The following is a 24,043-nucleotide window of genomic DNA, read 5'->3' as shown; positions in this document are numbered from 1 at the left end:
TGGCCAAAGTATTTCTAAGATAACACAGGTGTTGCGACACAGAAATCCACTTCAGAGAGGAGGGTGTGAACCTGCTTCAAAAGCAGTAAGGCATAAACACGGCTAGTTCAGATCCCATACATTTCTGTGACTTTGTGATTCCATGAAACCTGCCCAGAAAAGACGCCAACTTAAGAGAATGCTTCGTTCTGTGTAAATTGAGGCTTGGCTCTGAGAGAGGATTCCTTTTTTTGGGCCATTTCCCTTTCCTATCCTTACTGCCTACAGACAGAGGAGCCGTTGTTGTTTAGCAACCAAGGATTCATTGATGATCAGCTATGAATATAAATCCGGGATCAAGAAAAACAAAGCAAGTCTCACTGAGGAAATGGTTTCTTTTTCATTGCCCTTGGAGGAGAAATGGAAGAGGGGTGATATTTCAGCGGTTTGATTTGAGCAGTTCAATTTGGAATGATTTCTAGGTGAAATTTCACCCAGGTAAATCACATAGGTGTGCTATCTGAAAATAGCTGAAATCTGTTTCATCTATTTGTTTTCATCTAGCTGAAAATTTAAAAAAAAAACTGTAAAGAAAGTGGCATAAATACACAATCTCATTTTCTTAAGTCATTTTAGAAAAGAAAGGTAGCATAATGTCTGCATTTTATATTTGAAGAAGCATGTGCAGCATTGTGCCCAAGATAACAAGAGATTCTTTGGCCCAGCCAGGCAGATATGACCAGATATGCCTCATATAATTCTGTACTGGATCCTTTAGATTGTTCATTTACTATAACAATGTGCTGATGATAATGCTATTACTTATTAAAAATGAATATTTCCAACTGAGGACTGTCGAATGTTTTGGGGGTTTGGGGGGAGCAGGAGGAAGCTACCCCTGCTCTTTTTTATAAGGTTTAAAGCTGAGCAAAGGAAAGATGAGAGCTTTCAGCTTGCATCAAGCACTTCAAATCCAAAACAATGGGAGTGCTGTTTTTAAATCCCTTAGCTGTCCTTGAAAACCTGAGAACATTATGCCTTGGGTCTAGCAAAGCCCTTATAAGTTGAAGTACTGCTAACATCAGGTAGAGAATGGGATTTTTTCCATTCTTAGTTTTTATGGTAAAACAAATCGCAATGTCCCTGAGCAGCTGGTTATGAAGGACCTCTGGAGTGGCGTTAACCCAGCTGGTACTGTTTCAGTTGTCAGCTCTAGGTTGATTGCATTCTTCCTTCTGTGACCTTTCCTTTCTAAAATTACTTAAGAAAATGAGACTTTATTACTAATGCCACTTTATCTGTAATGTTTATTCTTGCATTCAGCTAAATATGGCACACCTATGCATGTAATTTACCTTTTGGGAATTTCACCTAACATCTTTGCCATCCTAGATCCAGTAGTAGACAAGGGAGGACTTTTGAGCTGAGTGGTTGGATTGAGTGGAGAAGGTGTTGATCACTGAAGGAAACAGAAATGACCCTGAACTGGTGAAAGTGTGAATCTGGCACAGAAGGCAGGGATAACTAGATAGATTTCATAACCTAAAATTTGGAAGGCTGGATGATTTAGAAGACCTTGGAGAAAGGGATGATTTCCTGGATGGTGTTTGGACAGTGGGTGGGGTTCAGTCTGTCTTTTTTTTCGCAGTTCTATTAGAATCTATGGATACTTCATGGAATACATTTTCAGAAGGGCTGAAACTTGCCCACGCACACTTTTTTTTCCCCTTTGGAAAACAAGTTGGTCTTTCTACTTTTGTTCTTACAACTCAGTTGTGATCTTCAGCTTTCAGATTCATACCATTTACTGTATGAGTCCCATTAGCAGGCAGGTTGATAAAGATGCTAACAGGTAGATTTGTGGCAAAAGATGGTAGTGAATGCAAAAAGGGTGGAATTTAAAAAGAGGCTGCTTCTAATGTGCCTTCTAAGTGTTAGATCCTCAGAATACAGAGGATTTGGATGTAACTGAGAAACAGTAAGCAAACAAAGAAATGTGAACCTTTAGACAGGGCGGTTGAAGGCACAGACTTTAGAGATGTTGCCATTTGCCATGCCTTGATTTGACAAGAGAGAAAAGCGTATTGTGGTTGCCACAAGGTTCCATCCCATACCGTGAAACGGAGAGGACAGGTTTTGTCCACTGTAGATTGGTAATGCTGCTATGAAAATATTATGATTCTGTTGTCTAATGTTGGATCTTCTTGCGGGAGAAGGTGTACAAATAATATTTCATTAACTTTTGTGTAGTCATGTTTTCCTTTTCAGTTTGAGAAAGCAAAAAACATTTGTTTAGTTGGTTTGTGTGGCATCTATTCAGAAATGGGCAACGCTGAGCTTTGTGTCCGCTCTTAATGTCAAATTTCTGTCATGAGAGACAGAAGAGGTACAGATTATCTTGGAGATTATTAACAGTGGGGATAGTTGAGAAGCATTTCTGATGTGGGTACTCTTCTACATTTAGTCTGGGACTAGACTGGTAAGAGAAGGGAATGAGGAGCTCGCTTTGAGGAGGTAAATCAGACTAATGCTTTGGACTGCTAGGGTTGCACTGCCTGTGGAAGATAGTTGGCTCCTTTAGAATAGATTTGTAATTGTATAAAATATATTAAAAACATACTTCAATGGGATTCCTCTGTAGCTCTCCGTTGTAGCTCACCTCTTAATTCATTGCGAGCAGGGTATCCTTGCGTTGCTGTACGTTACTGTTCAGAGCGGGACATACTCTTCACCTGCTGCGTTCTTCCTTGGTGAACGTGCAGTACAGCAGCCAAAAGAACCCTGGCTCTTACTGCTAGACATCAAATTATTACCTTTTTGAGCTAATATTGCAGCATGCCAGCAGGGTTCTGCAGCATTCAAGCTACAGATTGGATTCAGATTAAATTCATCTTGCATTTGAGCGTATCAGGTACTGATCTGCATCTCTGCTGCAGCTTCTGAGAGCGTATCTCTAGTCTCGTATAGAAGTCTGATCTCTCTGCTTCTACTAATCCGCCTTGTAGCTCCTCTACTAGTGCAGTTTTTAAGCTTTTGTTTCACGCAAGATCTAGTAGGAATAAGTAGGAAAGAACAGCTTGTTTCAGGTTATCCTTAAATACAGAAATTAGTGACAGGTATATTTTTTTCCTCTGTTGAAGCTTTTATTCAAAGTTCAATGTTCAGTCACTTTTCTGTGATAGTATTTAACATCAGATGGAGAGATAATGGGAAATCATGCATTATAATGTTGACTTCAGTTCAACCATTGACACTGCTAGGATGTCCCTGTATAATTCTTAAATAGCCTTAGTTCATCTTCTCTTTTCCTCTAGAACCGGAGATGAGTGGCTTGAGGTGAAAAAGCACTGCTTCAGGAAATTTGCTTACTAGCTGTCTGGAGTTGTGGGCATCTGTTCACTGCATCATCTACCCAGGACTAGAAATTACATGGATGTAAAGACACATTGAACTGTTGTATCAGTGTCTGGTAATGGCTCAGAATGAATATGATATACATACGTGCACACTCATACTGCAGCAGGTGTTTATCTTTTCATTTCTTAAGGGAGTATTTCATACAGGTCTTCTGCCATGTGTATACTGACAATATTTGAAATCTTGCGCAGTAACCTATTATTCAGTTCCTAGGTGGAGCTAACTGTAGAATGAGTATGCCTAATGCAGTATTAAGGATTTTTCTTTCAGTGAGAACTCTCCGAAAAAATACTAATGGTTAAGAGCTAGAAAGTAGTTGAAGGGTTTAAACAATTTGTTTACTCATCAATTTCTTACTCTCAGTAGCATCAAATGAACGTTCCCCATGATGCATAATCCCATTATATTGGCTGTAAATCACTGTTTCCGCTTTTCCTTCTTGCTCCAAAATTGGATCCTGTAGAATAGTTATTGTATATGCAGCAGTAGTACAGACAGTGGTCGTCTTTGTTGTACACAGTGGCTTACTTGTGATATTGAAGATTAGCTTTCAGCAGATTACTGGAAAAAAAAGAACAGATACACTGGGTATCTGGCATTACTGGGTTTCTCTGCAGAGTCTTTTCAGCTTGAAAGCATGGCACTTTGACAGTCATTCAATTAACTCTGCATAGAGCATCATTTCCGTTCTTAAAAAATAATTCAAAATGTAGAAATGAGTTGCTTTAAATTAAGGGAGAAGTTGCAGAATGATGGATTTTGTGGTATTAGCTAATGAGAATACTAAGGAGGTAAAGCTCAAAAAAACCCAACTCTTAATCCTCCTATGTGGGCAAAACAACAAAATCTGGTAGTTCATGCACCAAATTCTTTCTCTTATGCTCTTCTTCTGAAATGCTCTTGATTTTGGAGGGAGAGGGCACCTGGCTTCCCACTTTTCTTCTCAATTTCCATCTCAACAGAAAGGGATAGCTGGCCTGCCTTTATTAGTGGCTGCAAGTTGTGCTCAAAATGTAAAATACTACTCCTCATTAGGACACAGGTAACTAATAGAAGTAGTGCATTATAAGTGAGAGTGATGCACTTGTACTACAGAACAGAAAAGACTGAACACTTTCATTGTAAAGCTAATGTTTCCTGTTGTTGCTTGTTTCCCACCGGGATTTAGGATTTTTCATCACTTTATCAGTTTTCTAGTTTTATAGTATTTCACTGTTCTTTTTAAGCATAACTTCTTAGTCGTGGGTGACAAGAGACAGGATAAAGTTGTACGCAGCTGTCTCTTCTGTCTCTTTTTTTCCTTTTTGTTGCTTTTGTCCCTGCTAGTTCATTTTTTCCTCCTCTTTCCAGTTTGTGCTAATATGTCTTTCTTATTCTCTTACTTTTCCTCCTGATGCCTTTCATCATAAAGACATGATTCATTTTAGGAAGCCCCGGTACTACTAATTTATCACAGGCTACTAAGTCTTAGAAAGGAAAAAATGCTGTTGTTATTTATTTGGTTTGCTGTAAGATCAGAATATGATCATTAAAAAAACCCACTTTTTTCCATTCTCTAAGTAATAAAATGCTATGAATATGTTTCATAGCTATTATTCCTGTATATATTTTTAACTGTAGAAAGTCTTTTAGTTCGGTTGCTGTAACATCATCTGGAAACAGCTTTAGATCTCCATACATTATGCATAATTTCCTTTAATAATTTTATTTTTTTGAAATTGAGAAAAATTAAAGTCTTCAATTTCGGTAAGTTTCGATAAAAATTTCTCTCAAAAATGAAGTTTGGGAATAGGATGTATCTGTTAAATAGAGACCAAGAATAGATTATTTCAGTGGTAAGTTAGGGTTATTCTACTGAAGTAATGGACTATGCTAGCTTACTTACCTGGGGATTTAACCTCTTATAAATTTTATTTCTGTAAGGGTTGTTACGAAATCAACTAAACTGTCCTTTTTTTTCTCCTTTTCGTTTCTTTTGTTCTTTTTCTCTCCCCTCTCTCTGCATAGCATAGTTAATAGTGATGCTTACTGGCCTTTTGATTCATCCAAGTGAATGACAGCATGATTTGCGCAGCTTTATCAAAGGAAAGGGGATTCCTCTTTTAGCTCTTGTATTTTTTTTTTGCATCATATCACAAGAATGCAGTGGCTAATTATAGGGTTTAAAAAGATATGAGCCTGAATGTCCCACTTGAAATGCCTGAATAATGTGGGATGCAGGAAAGAATTAACAGCTCCAGCCAGCAGGTAAATCTTAGTTTAAAATATATATTGATGTGTTCCGATTAGAGGTTTGGAGGTTAGGAGAGCTCCCCCAAGTGGCACGTTTGTATTACTGGTCACATTTTTGTCCATGTAGATGGTCTGATTTGGAATTGTGGTTAAAAACCTGAGTGTGTTGTAGATTCACTAAAAATACTTACCAATATGTAGAGGTAAGTGGTAATAGGAATGAATACCTTTCCCCCGCCCCCCTTTTCTTCCCTCCCACGAGAAATATAATGAGTCTTAAAGCTCTGAAAATAGCCACAAGGTTAAAAAGAAAATGAATCATCTAAATAGGCACGTATTACTCTGTGAGGTTTTATATACCCATTTTACAAATGGATGGACATCTCAAGTGAACAGGCATCTCTCCTGAACTCCAGAAAGCTGGATTCAACCCACTGTAGCTCTCTTCTGACTCTCAGAAAACTGCAAGTTTGTGAGCAGGTGAATGGTTGCAGCAGCGCAGATGCCTTGCTGACAGTGGCAGGTATATTAAGGTACAAGTAGCTTTTCTAAAACAACGTGATATTCTGAAAGTCCTAACCTGAGTAGGACTATCACAGTCTGACTCCTTGTTTTGAGACTATTACTGCTGACTTACCTGTATGAGAAGCTGATATCTTAATACTTGCAGTCATTATTTTACAGTATTCAATAGCAAGGTAAGTTGTGTAATAACAACGTGAAATAAAAATATGGTTATGAGTTTGGTATTTTGAATGCTCTACCAAGTCTGTCTGCTGTCATCCAGAGCTGCTGCTGCATCCTGCACTGTTACTTGCAAGAGGAAGTTGCAGTTACCTTACTTGAGTGTTTGATGTGGAAGTAGCATTCCTTTGAGTTGGCTTTATGAAGCTACTGTTTATAAACTTGCTGTTTTATGCATTTACTGGTGCCTGGGATGTTGCTTTATTTCTACATTCATGGAAGTTTTGCAAGTTCATTTAAATTCCAGAAAAAGGCGTTGCTTGTTTGAATGGTAGACTTTCAAACTGTGACACAAGTTGATCTGAAGATATTCACATCTGATCATTTATTTTCTGAGATAAAACACTCGTATATCACCAGTGTGCTAGGTTTCAATGAGTCAGGAAAAAATCAGGGCAAAAATGAAATAAAGTTTATTTTCCTTGGAGTGATTAGAGATGCCACGTTGATGATGATTGATTACTTATACTGCCAGCAAAGCTGCAGGACAAGACATAAGATACAAGTCCTCTTGCCAGAGGAGGCAGTGTGTGCTCCAGCAGCAGTAGGCTTGGAAGCAAGAACCTGTCCACCTTGTTGTGTGCCGCAGGTGAAGATTTTCCTAAGCCTTCATAGTTTCATAAAGTGCATAACACCTGTGCCACAGGTGAGAGAGGAACTGGCTGTAAGAGTCACGTTACTTTTACCATGCAGCATTCTCAGGCTGGGCACGAACCTGGGATTTAGTATGATCTGCCGATGTTGACTTCAGGTGCTGTTGCAGCAAGAGGGTTGAGTTATCTAGAATAAACCTACTTGCAGCAGTACTGATGCTTAAACTGCTTGAGAGTCTTACGCAGCTTAGTAGCTATAGTTTGGCCAATTAGTAGCTCACTGGACATGCAATCAAGAAAACTTGTCTCTTGCCTCATCTCAGTCATGTCTTCCTCAGCTCCCCACTTCCACAGTGTCCAAGCAGCTTGCTTTAATATATATTGCCTGGTAAGAACTTTGCCCCACAGGAGGAGAAGCTGGATGGGCTCAAAGAGATGGTGAGATCTGCCCAGGTTACTGACGGAGCCTGTAGCAGAGAAACAAATGGACCTCATGGACCCGCAGCCTGTCCTTGTGCCTCAGCTGCTGGCTCCCAAGCAAAATTGTTTGGAGAAACCAAATGACAAGGGAGTTGTGCTTCTTCCCAGTGTCTTCTTGTTCATTGTAGTCAATGATGCTAATTATTAACACTAGTGATAGCTTATGTAGCGTGACTGTCCTCTGAGAACTGAATTGAGAGAATACTGGTATGGGACCATTAGAAGCAAATCTGGTTGCTGTTAGCTGGGCTCTGGGAATATGGAGAGAAAGATTCTTATTTCTAGTTAGCCATGCAAGCCTGTCTATATGATGTTTAAATACATCTCCCCCCCCCCCCCCCCAAAAGAGTGGTTTACCTAAGGAGAATTTCTACCAAAATACTTGGAAATATGTAGCCTGGTTTGCTTTTTTTTTCCTTTTTGCCGGTGTGTTTTCTTTCCTTTTTTTTTTTTTTTTTGGTTTCCAGATTGACTGAAGTAGGAACTGCAAAGCAATTAAATTAACTAGCTATAGAAGTTACTTGTTAAATAATACCGAAGGGAGCCAGAATAAGATTTTCTTAACTTTTTTTTCTTTTTTCAGCAGTAAAGATGTCTATGGGACTGACAGAAATTCTCTTTTTATACGTATGTAACGCAAAAGCCCACTTTTCTTGTCTGCTTGACACCACTTCTTCATGAGCAGAAGTTTGCTCGTTCAAGGGAGTGACTGCTAAGTGAGGTTAAGGTTGGGCTGTTTGTTTTATTTTTATGTGTGTTCCATTTTTGTAAAGTTTGTTTCATGCCCTCTCTAATTCTTTACATAAATATTAGTATTGCATACCGAAGTTCTTCCCAGGCTTAAGTCTGTCCCGTTCTTTCCTGCAGCGGAAATTAAAAACAATAGTATGTTACACACTATTTTCTTATTAATATCATGAACATAGGAAGGAGCTTTTCTTTTTTTTATGTTTCCATTTTAGATTTCTTATCTCTTTTCAATGCCATATATTACTACTAGCTACATTTCGATGCCACGTATTACTACTAGCTATGCATACTGAGTGCATGAAAAGGGTGTGTGGAATTACTGTAAGCCCAACCCAGATATTTTCAATTGTTCAGACTCTTCCAAGTTTAAAAATAAGTGGTTAGACTTGTTATGTGACACCATTCATATATGTTTAATTTGGTTGTTATTTGCCAAGACTATCAACATGCCAGGTATTCAGTGAAAGATTAAACTATTAATTCATTATTTATTTTGATGGAAGAAGCAGCAGTGAAATGAAATTGTCATTTTTCTCTTACTCCAGCTTGCTGGACCGAATCATATGACCAAGGAAGTCTGTGATAAAACTTATTTAGCTTTTAATAGGAGTATGGTCAGGATAATTGGAATAAGGTCGACCCATGGAGAAGTCATGTTACTTGCAAATGTTACTTTGCATAAGTGTGTTTGTTTTGCTCAGGGTTAAACTTTTCATATTACTGCTTATGTCAAGCTCATGCCTGTGTCAGTATGCATTAGGAGGCACCTGCTTCCAGGTATTCTTCTGCTGCCTCATGTAAAATGCACAGAATACATAATGTTTGATAGCAGGAAACTGTTTTTCAGACACAAGCTTGCCAAAAGTTTCTGTGCACTCTGGTTGCCCTGCCTCTGGGCCCAGCAAACTAGCTGCTGGGTCCAAAACAGCAAATCCTCTCATGAGGATTTGCTGTTGGTAGTATTGTCAGCAGATGAGTCAGTGGTTCATTAATGCTCCGGTATTTCTTTCCTAGTTCTGAATGTGGGCCGTGATGACACACAGGTGGCTGTAGATCTCTTATGTCTTCTGTACTGCATGGTAATGTTTTTGGCATGTAATGACTTACTAGGTCAATGTGGGAGAAGAAAAGCTTGGCCTAGCAGTTAACTGAACACAGCCCTTTGCTGGCTGATCCCACTCCCTGATTTTGTGAATTTGGACTTCTGCAGAGAAGAACGAGTAGCTGCGTTCTGGGTTGGAAGCAGTCTTTTTTTGCCAATAACATTTAGTGGCATCTTTCTGTGTCGCAACAAGGAGTGGTTGGCCCGTTTTGCTCATGCCTTTTATCAGTGAATGTGTCGAACCGTTTCTTTTTTTGAAGTACAGCTGAGGAGTATTGTATCAGAAGTTGCGTAGAAAATAAAGCAGTGCTGCTCAGAAATAGCTTAGTCTAAGAAATGCATGCAATTCATATAATATTTAATACTACTTCTCATATATGATTCCTGACTCACCAGTAGAAACGATGACATGTAGCCTGGTAGCGTTCATACTGCAGTAAAGACATGTGCAGTATGATTTGGGCAAGGGGGATGCAGCCTTTGCGTGTTCCAGCGAAGGCAAGAAGCGTGCCCGGTCTCTTTGTGGTTACAGTGTGCACAGCCAAGGCCTCCGGCTGCGGGAGGCTTTCCCTCCCGTGGGAGGGCAAGGCAACAAAACGTGAAAGCCGTCGCACATCGGTGCGAGTCGTCAGAGCTCGTTCAGCTGCGTTCCTCCTGAGGGGCAGGGTGGGATTAGCTCACAGCCGTAACCTGAACGGGGTCGCTGTCATTTCCTCGGGACTAGATTTAGACCTACGACTCAGTGCTGAGCAGTAGGTGGAAGGAAACCTTGTGATCCCAGTGCCCATATCCATCCAAATTCCTGCCCGACTCCTTCATCGTAGGCTGGCTGTGATTAATCCCCACTTTCCCGTTCAGCCCAGCACTGATTCAGCAGCTCAGGTTAATGAGTGGTCAGTGGAGCTAAGGCTGGTTATTCCTTATCTGCCTGCCGCAGGACTGGGTTAATGATTCATGGTAAACATGTGTGCCTACGATTAGGTGTATGTTCTCTGGCCTGCCTGAATTAACTGGGTAGCCTGGAGAGGAGGCAGTTTGCTCTTTTGGTGCTGGTAAGAAACTGAAAACGAAATCTAACTTTGCACAGTGAGCACTACTACTGGTTTTATTTAATTCTGCTAATACATGAGCCTCAGAGCAGCAGCGCTTTGGGATCGGTCGTGAGACTGTGTTAGGCCACAGAGTATAAGATTTTACGTGATGTGTTGGACTAAGATTGGGTGCTGCTAGAATCTTGAACTGGAGCTCTTTTAATGGCATAACATTTAACTAACCTAACTACTTGACATGACCTTCACATCAGATGTGAATGACATGTTCTTTCTGAATTCAAAAGGCTTTTGAAAGTAGAATTTTGTGGGAAAGAAGTCTGCTTGATTTATATGAAACAGTGATTACTTGCTGTATTTTGTCTACGAAATGAGATGGGAGAGGGGAAAAAGCTTTTGTGCGTGCCTGTGCTCAGGACTATGCTTTTTCAAGCAAGATACTCACAAATGACACTATAAACAAGATTATATGTTGGAGGTTATTACTTTTGTTTAAGGTAGTCGCGAAAATTGTTTAAGTTCCACAATAGAAGGCAGCATGTGTTGCACAGGATCTGTCAAAAGTGCTGGAGCTCTACTATTTGCTAAGGCCAGTTTTAACTTTTGGAAACTGTCTTTAAATCTTCTATTATCCTTTATGCTATCTGGGTTTCTGTATTCGATGGGGAACACCTCTGACGGAGGCAGGAAGGGAAGTCCTTTCGCTTTTGTTTTGGTTGATTTAACTCTCTCATTCTCCTGCCTTGTGTTCAGTTTGTGTTAAGCTCAACAGAAGAGAAGCGTTTAGAGGAGCTTTGCTCTGTAAGGTGGATCCAGGATTTTCCTGGCCAGGAAAGTCCAATAAATTCCAGGGAGGAGGTGAGTTCTGTTAGTGGTTGAGTGTCCTCATCTCTCTTTGGAAATAACGACGCCAACATCTGTCAAGTGAGCAACTGTTAGGCCTTGGCCCGAAAACCTCTCTCTGTATGCTGGTAATTTCACCAATTATCACTATGCCACTGACCTTCCTATTTCAGAGGAGGCGACCAAAGAGGTGGTGGTGTGGCAGCTCTGTCCTCAGATTTCCTTGACCTCTCTGTCCGATTTTAGAATCGGAAACGATACAGTCAGGGATGGTAATGCATGCAAATAGGCTGTGCTTGCCTTTCTTATTGATGAGTAGGGTTTGATTTGGGGGTTGTGGATTTTTTGTTGGTTTCTGGTTGCTTTTTTTTCTTTTTCCTTAGATATGCTAGTTACTTTTAGCTATTTGATAAAATGTAGCAAGAACACAGAAATATGCCTTTGCAGGTAAAAAGGCAGATGAGTTGGATGCCTGGGGCAGTGCTGTGCAGGTGCTGTCGGTGTCCCCAAGCTGGTCGCTTGTGCCAGGCTGCAGGTGTTGTGCTTTGTCCTCATGTGTGAAAGCTGTGTGCAGGCTGGGGGAAATAGCAAGTGGTGCTGTCAACATGGAGGTGAAACCGAGCTCTGCTGAAGTCCTGCCAGGCTGGAAACTTGGCTTTCTCCAAGGTCAGTGGCAAAACTCCTATTGGCTTCACTGAGTCCGGGATGTGTCTCTCGGTTTTTATCAGTTATGAGAAGGAGGAAACTCTAATTAATCCGTTCCCTCTTCTGTTTTCATTCGGTGCTCCCAGGTGGCAGCTATCAGAAAAGATAGACACCCTTATTTCAGCCATGGGTTTGATTTTAGTTTAATTGACAGAGGGAAAGAGAAGCGTAGTAAATCTCATGAGAGTTGGCGCTGGGTAGAGAGGAGAGAGCCTGTGACCACCCGGCTCAGAGGACAGCTGCAGCATGAATCTGAGTTGAAGACAGACTTCAAGTGTGCCACTTTTGAGAAAAGCTTCGGTCAGATTTATCACCTTTTTCTGAAATCAAAATCAGTTGCAACAAGACAGAAAGCTGAAGGAAATCAGACTTCATTAGCGTTGCTATTTGTTTCTTTCTGACAAGCAGGTGTAAATCTTTTCTCTGGGTTAAAAGACCAATTCCAAATTACCTTATTTTTTGGTGTTTGCATGTGAGGTTTGTGTGCCTTGTGTCATTTTTAGTTTAATTATAGTAGTCCATTTCATAAGGAGGTCTAATATATACTGCTTCTTGTGTGGGTTTTGCAGGCTGTGATGAGTTTGAAGCTAGCTCAGGTACCTCTACACTATTTTGCGGTCACCACTGTGGTGACCCATCAGTGCTCACAGAGCGGCCTCAAGCATGTTTGTATTAAGTTATTTCTGAATATTGTTTAAAGTTCCTAAATGTTAAGATCTCTCTGCTCTCCTGATAGTGTTTCTCAGTTTTAACATATAGCACCATTCCCATGGCTGACAGTTGGCTGCTGGGAACGATAAGATCTTAGTCTTGCTCCATAAGTAAGTTTATTTATAAACTCTCTAAGGTTCATAGTGGTCCAGACTCTTGTCTCTCTCCTATGTTCTGCATCAGTGCCTTAGATCAGCAAAACATTTAGAATAATAGACTCTGAACTGAATGCCTCCGATATGGAGGGGAGGATATTTGGCTGCTTCTCTTCTTGATTTGATATTCTCCCAGTGTGTTGACATTCCTGTGCTTTGACTTATCAATATTTTCTTCCTAGTGTACTTTTATTTATTCTTCATAAGGCTTTTAAATGCTTAGGTTGATACAACATCCCTATTTGTTTTGTGAGATTTAAAATCCATTAAGTACCACATATGCCTGCAGGGTGCGTTAAACATGATTTTAAATGGAAATTAACTGAACGGTTTTTGCTTACATTTAAAAATCATTAAAACATTTCTGCTCTTACTTGATCATTCAAGATCAAACCACAGAGCCCTACTTACGAGCTAGTTGGTGTTATAAGTGTGTTTATCTGTGTGAAGAAGGAGAATATTGTGTGTTAACTTTACATTTCCTGCTTTCTTTTTCATCAAAGTTTAATTTTTTTTATTAATGTAGGTCCTTTAACTCTAGTGCAATGCTGAAATAGGATTTCTTACTTCATAATGAAGTTTGATTTGCTCTTGATAAAAATCCTCAAATTTCAGTTCCACAGTTAAGAAATACTCGATTCCTGGGCCATTTAGAAAGACCAGAATATCTTAAAACTGAAAGCAGAATATATACTTTATTTTTTTCATAAGACAGTTAATTAAGCAAATCAGCACTAGGAAAACACATAGAAAATCAGATGAGGTGGTGGAATTTCCTGATAAAAGCAACTGTGGCATCCCATAATTACGGGCTCTGACAACAGTATGACTACTGTACTGAAGTTGGATATTTCCTTACCTCATTGATGCTGCATATTTGCTTTATTAACATTTTTTAATATACGGATGTATATAATGTCTTTACTCCTTGCGGGAGTATGAATTAAGAGTAAATTATAAATGCTAATTAAAAAGATGATTAAAAGGGCAAGGAATATCCTGGCATCTCTGATTTTTGTATCTCTGCAAGCGAATGTAAAACATACCCTGACTACACAGGAGCTGTTCCAGCTCTGAAGAAAAACTTCTTAGCCCTAGAGCTCAGATGTTGGCTTCTTCTGTGACACGTAGACTTCTGCAGAGCTAGGATTTATGGAGTAACTGTGAGGATTTTTTTAAAATAAATAAATAAATAAAAGGTAGATTCCTGTCTGTGGTGTTCTGGACTATGCCATCTGAAGTTAGTAAATTGTGTCTACCTTTTTATCCTCAGTGTATCAGCAGCTCAGTGCTGGTAAGGAAATGAGTTGGGTAGGCAAAGCCCGGCAGGCATGCCTGTCTGTCTGCTGCCGGGACCATCTAGCCTGAGGAAGATATTGACTCTGGTTTTGAGTAAAAGCAGAAATAACTTATGTCTTGTAACCTGTAAATTCATAGCTACCTGCTGATTCATTTCGTTTCCCCTGAGTTCCTAGAAATACATAACTAATATTTTGGGAAGCTCTTTTGTATCCAAGAGGTGTTCTAGGACTGAGCTGAGTTAAAGGGTATCCAAGCCAGAGTGAAAAGGTGTCTGTGCCATATTCTTTGGTGCATTAGGGCATGTGGGATTTCTGAAGTAGCTGTGATCTTGCCACCACTTCTAGATGGATGAATTGAAACCTTTGTCAAAGAAATAGGTGAAACAGCAGACAGGTTTAATTCTGCAAATAATTAAATTCCCTCTGTTTCCATTGCCAGAATGTTTTTTTCAGGATCCGTTCCGCTAAGGGTGAAACGAGCTTTGGTAGCGTACTTCTAGAGCATTCTCCTCCAATGAGACATGGCAATCTGCCAGCTCATGGTAATATGTGTTAATGTTTACTATTAGATGCTCTCATTTAAGCAGTTAATATTTCTAAACATAATTCTTCTCCATCTGTACATGAGATGGACACGTGAAATGTGTTTCCAGGTAAAGCAAGCATCAGTAGGAACACTCTTCTATAGCAATCTCAGCAGCGTCTCCTCCACCCCCCTCAAAAGTGCCCACTAGCTTGTAAGTGTATTTTAAAACTAGGAATTAGCCAGCACAGTAAATCACAGCAGAATTTCATTGGCTATATATGTTGTTTTTCCTCTATTTCTTTCCAAACTCTTCTGTCTTCTGTATCTCTTGCAAACAGAGCATAAAGAAAGCACTTTAGAGCAGTAGGGCCCTAATCTGCAGAGCCTTCAAGCCTCTGAAGAGTGATTCTCTATAGAAGACAGTGATATAAAAAGTCTGTGGGCTCAAAGGTAGAGCGCAGTCCAGGATACGTCTAATCAGCAATGAATTGCAAATGCACCTTAAAGTTATCTCTTCACTAATAGTACTAGTCACCACAACAAAGTCTATAAATCAGTGCTGCTAGGTAATAAATTTTTATTTTATTTAAATAACCTTATTAAAAGTAATTGTTTATTGATAAGAGCAGATTAAAAAAGGACAACCATGCTGAGATCTGCGCAGCAATTGTAACTTTAGAGGGCATAAAGTACAGCGTGAATATTTCTGAGCTAGCCTCAGGCTTGCATAAGCATATCTTTAGTCTTTGGCCCCCTCTAGAAACAAATTATCTTCTCGTTGCTTTGCATTGGTTAGCTAACAGTAAACGTAATTTAAAAACTAAACTAATTACTATGTGTTAATAAAACCTGCTGGTGGTGTTTGGTTGTACTAGTAAATAATTAGTAAATGATAGTAAATAATTAGTGTGTGTTAATAAAACCTGTTGGTGGTGTTTGGTTGTACTAGTAACTTACATTTCCAGACTTGGAGTTTTGCTTTTGAGTTCAGCATGGACTTGGGGCACCAGGCACAGACAACGGGACGCGAGTTGCAGTGTCCGTGCAAGGGGGGCTGATCAGTGTAGCAGAGCATATCCAAAGGACGTATTCTTTCCCAGCACATTTAGAGGGCGCAGCGCCAGTGGTGCTTCCAGCACGCTTGGAAGTGCTGTGGCCTTTTCTTCATGCCAGTGTTTTCCCGCAGGTGAGCACGGTTAGTAAGAATCCAGCTAGCCAATGTGAACCTGCCTACAAATTCGTCAGTAATGCAGAGAAATCTCACAAGCTGTCTCACCAGCTAATGGTATTTTAATCCCATGGTTTTCATGGCTCAGCCACAGGATTTGTCATCTGCAGCAAACTCACTGCGCAGTAGCTACCTGCATAGTTGTAGCCTCCTGTCTGGTAAACTGCATGCCCTTAAATCATCTCAGAGGAGATTTCCGAGCACTGAGAAGGGAACATAATGCAGCGGCAGCTGGACTTGGCAAAAACAGTGCAGGCGGCACTATTCTGGATGTTGCTTTACAGACTTTTGGGATATTAGCATGGGCTTGCGTGTTTTGTTTCTTTTTTTCTCCTGCGTTAACCAACACTATTGTACTTAAACATCAATAACACAAAAATAGCTGTTATCTTTTTTTTCTTCTCTATTTAAGCATACCCTTGCTAAACAGCCTGATGTTAGTCACAGCTGAAGGAACCAGATAATATTTCAGATGAGCAAAAGCAATGTGGTATTTCCCAAAGTGCTTTATTTTTTTTTTCTTTTACTTGGAATGGAGTGATGCCAATAGCTTGGTGCTTGGAAACTGGGGGCAAACAAGTGAGAAGAAGTCAAAAATATCATTGAAGTGCAGAATGGGATTGGATGGCTTAGAGGGACTTGTAGTTGAACGCTTTGCACTAATTCTTTGCTGGTTCCACTGCAGGTCGCTTTAACAGCCATTGCCTGACAATCTTTTGATACTGTCAGTGTGAAACTAGTGGGTAGTCTTAGCTCATGTGCTAGTGGCTAAGCATTTGCATCCTAACACCTATATTTGTATTGCCTTTATCAGTTTTTTTTTTCTTTTATCTGACTCTTTTCTACTCTGGCAGATGTCACTGTCAAAGGAGCAAGGTTCTGCTATCCTTGCCTAGTGTCATCGTGGCAACTTTTGTTTTTCTAGAAAAATATTTTACTAAGGTGAGACTTGTTACCTGACTTAGACTATGTTTTGTTTTGTTTTGGTTGGGTTTCCCAAGCTAAAGAGTTGCAGCTGTTGGTATATTTCTGACACAGAGATGCAATAGTGCTACAAGTTAAATCACAGGAATTTAACATGCCGAAACAGAGTAAGTCATCTATGCTGTCTTACCTTTAACCAGAAGGACGTTTTTCTTCAACACTTATTTCAGTAGATGAGGCAAATAATTAATTAACATTAGCTGCTTTCCCATTTCAAGCCTCTGTACTAATGCAAAACCGATGGAATTGCACATGATGGCACCAGCTCATAGTGTGGTCGGTGCCACACGCTGAATATGTGGGTGGTAGCTCAAAAGTCCTATATATGTAATAGCTATTAGGCCAGACCTTGCCGTGCTTATTCAGGCAGTGTTTTCATTAACTACAGCGGGCATCTACCCAAATCCTGGGATTTGGCTGCTTTTAAAAAGTCATTCTTTAGGGCTTGTCTGCATGTTTTATTTTGTTTTGGGAACTGATACAGGAAGGTCTGTTAGACTCTCTACTATGACGGTGGTTAATGGGTGTAAAAGCGTTTATAAGATGCAATATTTTTCCTTGATCAGTTAAAGCTCACTTCAAGTGTAGCTCCGTCCTGGCTTTCACTATAAGCGAGGATCCAGTAAAGTGTAAGCAAGGTGAAATTACACAGCCTGTGCAATATAGGAAGTCCGATTGGTGATTTAATGGTTTCTTCTGGCCCTAAAAATATATATATATATTCATGAAACGATGTGTGCACTTCTTCATACTAAATTTTGAGGGATCTCCTCAGTGACAGAGGATTAGGCTCTCATTGAAAGATGACGCACGCATGGAACACGTGCGTGCTTAATCAAAAGTGTGGGTGGTGCCTAAAAACATGTATTTGAGGACACCAGCTGTACAGTAACAAATCATTTGGCATTCCTGTCAAATGATGACTCCTCATTCATTCAGCTAAATAGTATCAGTGCAGCAGCCTGATTCCTGGCCAAGTGGAATCCAGTTCTCTTATTCAACAGTTGTATAATATTTTACAAGCAGCAGCCCAGATCGCTACCTTGTGTTAGGATGCATCTCAGACCTTCACTGAAATTGGTCAGATTTGAGGAGGTGTCCCTGACAGTAAATTTAGAACAGTGAGTTTATTGACATGCACGTCTGAGCCTGGGAAAGGCTCACTGAAGTGCAGGGGTTTTGTTTTTAATAACTTGATTGCTAAAGTTTGTGAAAGGTTTAAAATCACGGCTACAATGCTAAGAACTTTAATTCTTTCATTAGACTGTGCATAATCTCAGCTCAGTTGCGGGGGGAGGGTCCTTAATTTCACCCATGGGCAAGCACGGTCATTTACTTCCATCCCTGCTTCCTCCTCTACAAAAACACTCACTCAACTCACTCTTGGATATTTTTTTTTCCTTCTGGCATTAAAACTGTTCTTAAAATGCAGAAGGCTGTAGGGTTTCTCATCAGTAGAATCAAACAGAAGATCAAAAAATATAATTAAATGACTTTAATTTCTTTGCCAAAAACAAATTGTTATTTCTTTATTTTGGGTGACTTTATCACGCCTGTAAGGGAATTATTTTCATCAGAGCTGTCAGTGTGATCCTTCCTTAGGAATGGAGTGATCTTTTGAAAGTAATGTGAAATTGAAATAAATATTTCAAATAAGAAAAGCATAAAAGAATTATATGCCTTAATAGTCAGGGAATTCACACTGAAGACAGTGTTTAAACAAAAATTACATGGGAGTAATTGATCAGATATTGCTCTGTACTGAAGACTTCATCTGTTCAACAGATGTAACATTTTTGTAATGCTATAAAGAGGAAATGTTGTAAAATAATACTGGAAATAAGTTACTATATGGAAAAGTCATATATTTTAGATTTGTCATTTGTTTACCGTGTATAAGACATTTAAAGGTCAAAAGTTACCTGTATTGCACATACTTGCAATAGGACAGTGAATTTTGCCTGTGCTAGACTAAGTAAAGTTGAAAATCTTTGCTTGCTCTTTTTCTCCAAATAAAGAGCAAACCAAAGACTAAATCGGTCGATTTTAAAGGTTACGGATGGCAAAGTGGAATAGACCTCGACTTGTTTTGTCAGGCTATCTTGATGAACCTGTGTGGCAGTTACAAACATTTCCATGATGTGCTCATCTTCTTGCTGGTTTCTATTCTACGTCATGGAGAGATTCCTTTCATTTTCTGACTGTCTTTCAGAATTCTTGATATGGCTTTAGTTTTATTCTAATATATTTGTTTCCTTTAGATTTCAGTTGCATTATAATTTTTCTAGACCTCTATATCTAGAGGTTGGAAGAATTTTACTCTAGGAAAAGTAAACTTGGCATACTATTCGCTCTGTTGTAGAGGACCTCTATTCTCCCAATCTGTGGTCCGGATTTTCTTTGCTTTACCGTGAGCAAAGAAGAGCGAAAGAGAAATGTTCTTTAAAGGGTATCTGATTTGCTTTCTAGACATTACTAGACAGGAGGTCCTACCATATTGTCTGTCTATTGAGAGTACAAGGTCTACCTCATGGCTGGCTTTCTAGCTTTGCTGTGCAAGTTGCTAGAGTTTTTGTGTGTTGGAATGTATTCATTTGCTCTTTTCTCAATCTGTAGCGCACATGTATTTCCCCTTGGAAGACTGTAGGAGTGCAGTCATCTGCATATCAAGAGCATTTACTTCATTGGCTCCTGTTTTCCACACACAGGACGCAGTATTTGTGTACTGGGCCCATCCCAGAACGCTCTCATGTTGGTTTATTCCTCCTAATTAGCACAGGGCATGCACGTGATGGTGACCAAGAAAGCCTCTGCAGCTCTTTCAACCTTCTACCTTGGCAATATTGCAGTTGAGTTTTCTGGGTTGGAGGTCCTGTGCTACTAGTTCACCGTATCGAAAATGAATGCTGCCTGTAATTTGGCTGGCATGAATTTTTTTTCAAATGAGTATTTAGAGGGATAGTAAGCATGGGAAGGATCAGATTCTATATTGAACCTAAACCAGGGCAGTGTGGAGCTCTTCCTAAATTATTTATATCCAAGGGGCCAAGTCTCACCTTTGTCTTACAGGACAGAGGGGGTCGCAGGACATTTTTGAGCATGGCAGAAATGCATAGTGTCACTTCAGGTTTCTATGTCTTAGACCTTATCTGAAGAAAGGCAGTCTCCCTGCATGTCACTGCCCATGAGGGTGGCAGTCCCAGGACCACTTCTGCTTGAAAGGCAGGTCCTGTTTTCTCAGGATGGGATTATAAAGCCAAGGTCGCATCCTATTGCATTGCAGTTATATAGTAATAAAGCATAGGTCCAAAGGGCTTGTGCTACCTTCTTGTAAAGTTCCTTAGTCTGGTAAAACTTATTCTTCATTTCCGCTCTTCTACTTGCTGAACTCCAGAAAACCTGGTCTCGTTACTGGGTTTGCTTGCTTGCTTGTTTTTCCTTTTCTGCTTTGAGAAGCTTGATCCTGAGATTGGCAACAATGCTGGTAGGTTATTTATGTATTTTGCCTGATTATCTCATGGTGATATGCTTTTTTTTTTTTTTTTTTTTTTTTTAGCTTGGAATACAATGAGATGAAGTATTTCAATCTTTAGTAAAATCCACTCTGTGTCTGTGTATTTGAATCAACCACTTGTTTTTACTTGGTTTGATATTAAGGGTGGGACTGAAGCAGTCTCACGTAACCTTGATCAGATCATAGAGGTTCTAAGTGTTCTTGCTTGTAACTTCGTCAGCAGACTAACAGCAGGTAAGGGATTAACAGGTTTCTCAATACCAATCACAGGCAAAGATGTACGTGGAAAAAATCTTGCTGTTAAACTAAACTTAGTTTAAATTCATCCTGTGTCAAAGGATGGTATGGAACGCTTTTAGTATGTTAAGTTGTGGTTATGGCATGGAAAGTAACTGTGTTTAAAACAAAGCCTTTCAAATCACACACTTTGTGTATTATTTAAATAGACTCTTTAAATTAACTCTTGTTGTGGAGTGCTTTTGTTTTGTCCTTTATGATCATCATAGCTGTGATAGAGAAAGCTGAATATTTTTTCTGACTTGTATGCAATATTGCTAACAGACTTCTCAGCGTGTTCTGACTGCAGTTGCTGGAGACATTCAGAAAACAGCAGTACTTGCAGGTCCAGGACAGAGCTAGAGTTGTGGTTTTCAGGCTGTGTTTCACGTGCCCCTGGGATCTACTTTCTACTACTGAGAAGTTTCAGAAAGTTGACTAAGAAAGCAAAACCTATGCTATGTATCACTCAACAAATGTGAACTTTAAAGGGATCTGCTTCCATTAAAATTGTTTCCAAGATCTTTCAGTTGGGAAAATGTTGAAAACCAGACATTTAAAGCAATTGCGGTATTTCAAGAGAATACATAGTCACTGTTGTGGAAAAGTTCATGTAAGGTCACCTGAATTGTTGCCGAGTTAAAGAGATTATGTAGGAATGTCTTTCCCTCTCCTTTTTCTAGCTACTGTGAAGGAAACAGACCTGCACTGTCCTTTTTTGAACAAAAGAAAAGGAGATTTATAGTATTTTAAGAGGCCATGACTGTGTCATGCTAAAAGCAGTACACGTTGTTTCGCATTTTATGGATGTAAAGTAAACATCACCAGTCAGCATATACCCTATCCTTTATGATGCCTGATTGTTTTTTTTTTAATTATTTTTACTTTTTTCTTTCACTGAAGAATTTTGCACAAGTTTGCAGTCACTTCTGTGGTTGATAAAGAATATTTTAAAAGTAGCCAAATAAAAATGATACTACCATTTTTAGTGTTGTAAATTGGCATTAAGGTGCCTGGCCTTGTTTGTCTGTTCCTTCCCTTCGGAAAATCAGACGCTGCTTTATATTATTGCTGGGGAACAAACATGCATTTAGCATGCTCTCAGTCCACTTCCAGCTCCTCTATGGGCTTCAGTCTCAGTTGTTCTCTCCTTCTCCCTTGAAATATGAAGTCTCTTCAGTTTCAGTGATTTTCAGTCTCATGCTTATTCTGTTACCATTGCCGCCTTTCCCCTCTCTGTTGGCTTTGAGACCTGGAATTTGCATTTTCAAGTAAATCATAATAAAAACTAGTTCTGCAAGGTTCAGGACACTTGCTTTCTCCTTTTACTCCTGCCCTCTTTGGTTACTTTTCTCTGTCAATAGCACTGTATCAGAGATTTTCCTCAACCTTACAGGAAAGCTGCTTTTTTTTTATTTTTTATTTTTAGGTTTCATTTGAGAAACATATTTGTATATGAATCCATATAGCTACTTATATTGATGCAGTTGCTGTCACAAAGGGTGAGAATTAGGTAGGTAATTCATAAATTGATCTGAAATCTTTCATTGGTTACACTGCACGGTTGTTGAGCTGACTGTATTTAAGAGACTCCTTTGGCACGATACAGATTCATATTAAGCTACCATATCCCTCACTATTTGCTACAAATACCACCTTTGCCCAAACGACTGGCTAAAGAGCAAATAAGCTTGGGAAGAACCAGACTCTACATTAAATGAACCTAAACTGGTGTAGTGCAGAGCTCTGACCAAACTACTAATTGCCAAGGGACCAAGCCCTTGATATCAAAGGTATCTGGTGAAAGTTACCTTTGCCTTAAAGGGCAGAGGGATCTGAGCATAAGAAGAATCCTGTTTTTTTTTTCTTCTTTTTTTTTTTCTTCATAGATAAATAAATCAGGAGTTCTGTTCTGTTCAGGGATATACAGAAAGCGAAGCTAATTTGGTGAACAATACAGCCTTGAACTTTTTATCATCACCTCTGCAGGGAGGAGAGTAGAAGCTACAAGTTAGTGGCTGATGACTGCATGACTCATTGACCATCTATAGCATAAAAAGTGAATAGTGGGGGAAGTATTCCTGTAGAATAAAAGTTGCCATATGCTAGTAAGTATGGCAGTAGTTCTCCCTGCATATTAGTAGACTATGATATCTGTTATAAACATAGAAATGGAAAGGAAGTATCTGCATCAGAGCTGATCGTATAATGTCTTCATGAGTTCTCACTGAAACGTGCAATTTCGAGGCATTGTAGTGATTTTTCACAAGCTGAAACATGTCACAGAAATTACTGGTCAAGTGCTAATTAGATAGCATGGAGGAGCTGAATCATTTCCCAACTGTTTTATGTGATGAAGTTCTCATTTTGCTGTCTGCCTGACACTTTGGAAATTCAGACTGTCTGTTTAGTCTTTTCATTGGTGAGAATACAGCTCTTTTAACTGGTGAAGAGCTGCTTTGGTATTGATAGTGTTCAGTGAAAAAAAATTATTTTTTTTTTTGAGCACAGTTTTGCCGTTGTTTGACTCAATGACTACATTTTGCAGGTTTTATTCATTGTTACCTTTTTTGGAGAGTTAGTGTCATTTTTCTATGTTATTGCTTTTCAGCCTCTGTATGTTCTTTGCAGTGTAAAAAAAAAAAAAAAAAAGTAATTATTCTCTTTGTGTACCCTAAAAACAGGCATATTAAAAAATTCAGGCAGTAAGCCTAGATAATATTTCTTTGTATATCCTCAAAAAATATTTTACTGCTTTTTCCATCTATATTATACTAAAATCTGACTTAAAGTAGGCTTGAATCCAGTCAGAAGAGGTCACTGGGATATTAATCATCAAAATGAATCCTCTTAAACATGTGGTTGGTGCGAAGCCAGCTCTTCAGATGTGGAACAGCATGCCTGTGTTGCTTATCTATGTGGCTGTTTGCTAGCGGAGTAAAACTTTGAGTTTGTGTTGGTGTTTTGTCTCTATAAAGTACGTTGTTTGCAAGTTTATTCAGCTTTTCTGTATGTAGCTCATCGCATGTGTAGCCTCCTGGAAAATGAGTTCTCTTCAGAGTATCTGCAAAGGGCTATGCGCTCTTAATGTACTGTGGTAAGAAGTGGTATCATTCATATTTGACCTTTTCTTGATGTTTCCCTATGAAGTATGATGAGCCAAAACTAATACTGCTTCAGAGCAGAGGAAGAGACAGTATTTCAAGTACATAATGCTGTGGAACCCAAATGTAGCTGAATGAAGCCTCAACCTAGCTCCACTCCTGCAGGTTTGACTTGGGCAGAACGTTCATTTATGGAAATATAAATCTATCTTGAGTCATATCTGGACTGGACCCAGTATTTCTGGGTGTCTTTTCATGGCAGCATACTTCTTACTCAACAAAATAATGATTATTTCATATTTTAATTGTGGAACTGATTCATCCCATGGGGCATGGAAAGCAGGCAGTGG

The 24,043-nt window shown here is 39.4% G+C and overlaps 1 protein-coding gene across 20 annotated transcripts in view; it reads left to right on the top strand.

Annotated features, from left to right (window-relative positions):
• COBL (cordon-bleu WH2 repeat protein) overlaps positions 1 to 24,043 on the top strand; it is a 174,596-nt gene that overhangs the window by 33,279 nt on the left and 117,274 nt on the right. For 4 of the 20 annotated variants that reach the window (XM_068936159.1, XM_068936158.1, XM_068936151.1 and 1 more), the window contains exon 1: positions 10,292 to 10,349. The exons of 14 other annotated variants lie outside the window; for them this stretch is intronic. Coding sequence is in view for 1 of the 6 variants with exons in the window: in XM_009683114.2 (XP_009681409.2) it covers positions 22,071 to 22,102 (32 nt within the window). In the remaining 5 variants the exon portion in view is untranslated. Of the gene's footprint in view, positions 1 to 10,272; positions 10,350 to 22,028; positions 22,103 to 24,043 lie in introns of those variants that run through there. 2 more of the 20 variants (XM_068936154.1, XM_009683114.2) reach the window with 2 other exon arrangements.

Source organism: Struthio camelus, chromosome 2, assembly GCF_040807025.1.
Source record: "Struthio camelus isolate bStrCam1 chromosome 2, bStrCam1.hap1, whole genome shotgun sequence".
In the NCBI taxonomy this organism is placed as follows: Eukaryota; Metazoa; Chordata; class Aves; order Struthioniformes; family Struthionidae; genus Struthio; species Struthio camelus.
Note: the sequence above shows the minus strand (reverse complement) of the source record. Positions and strands in the feature narration are given on the sequence as shown.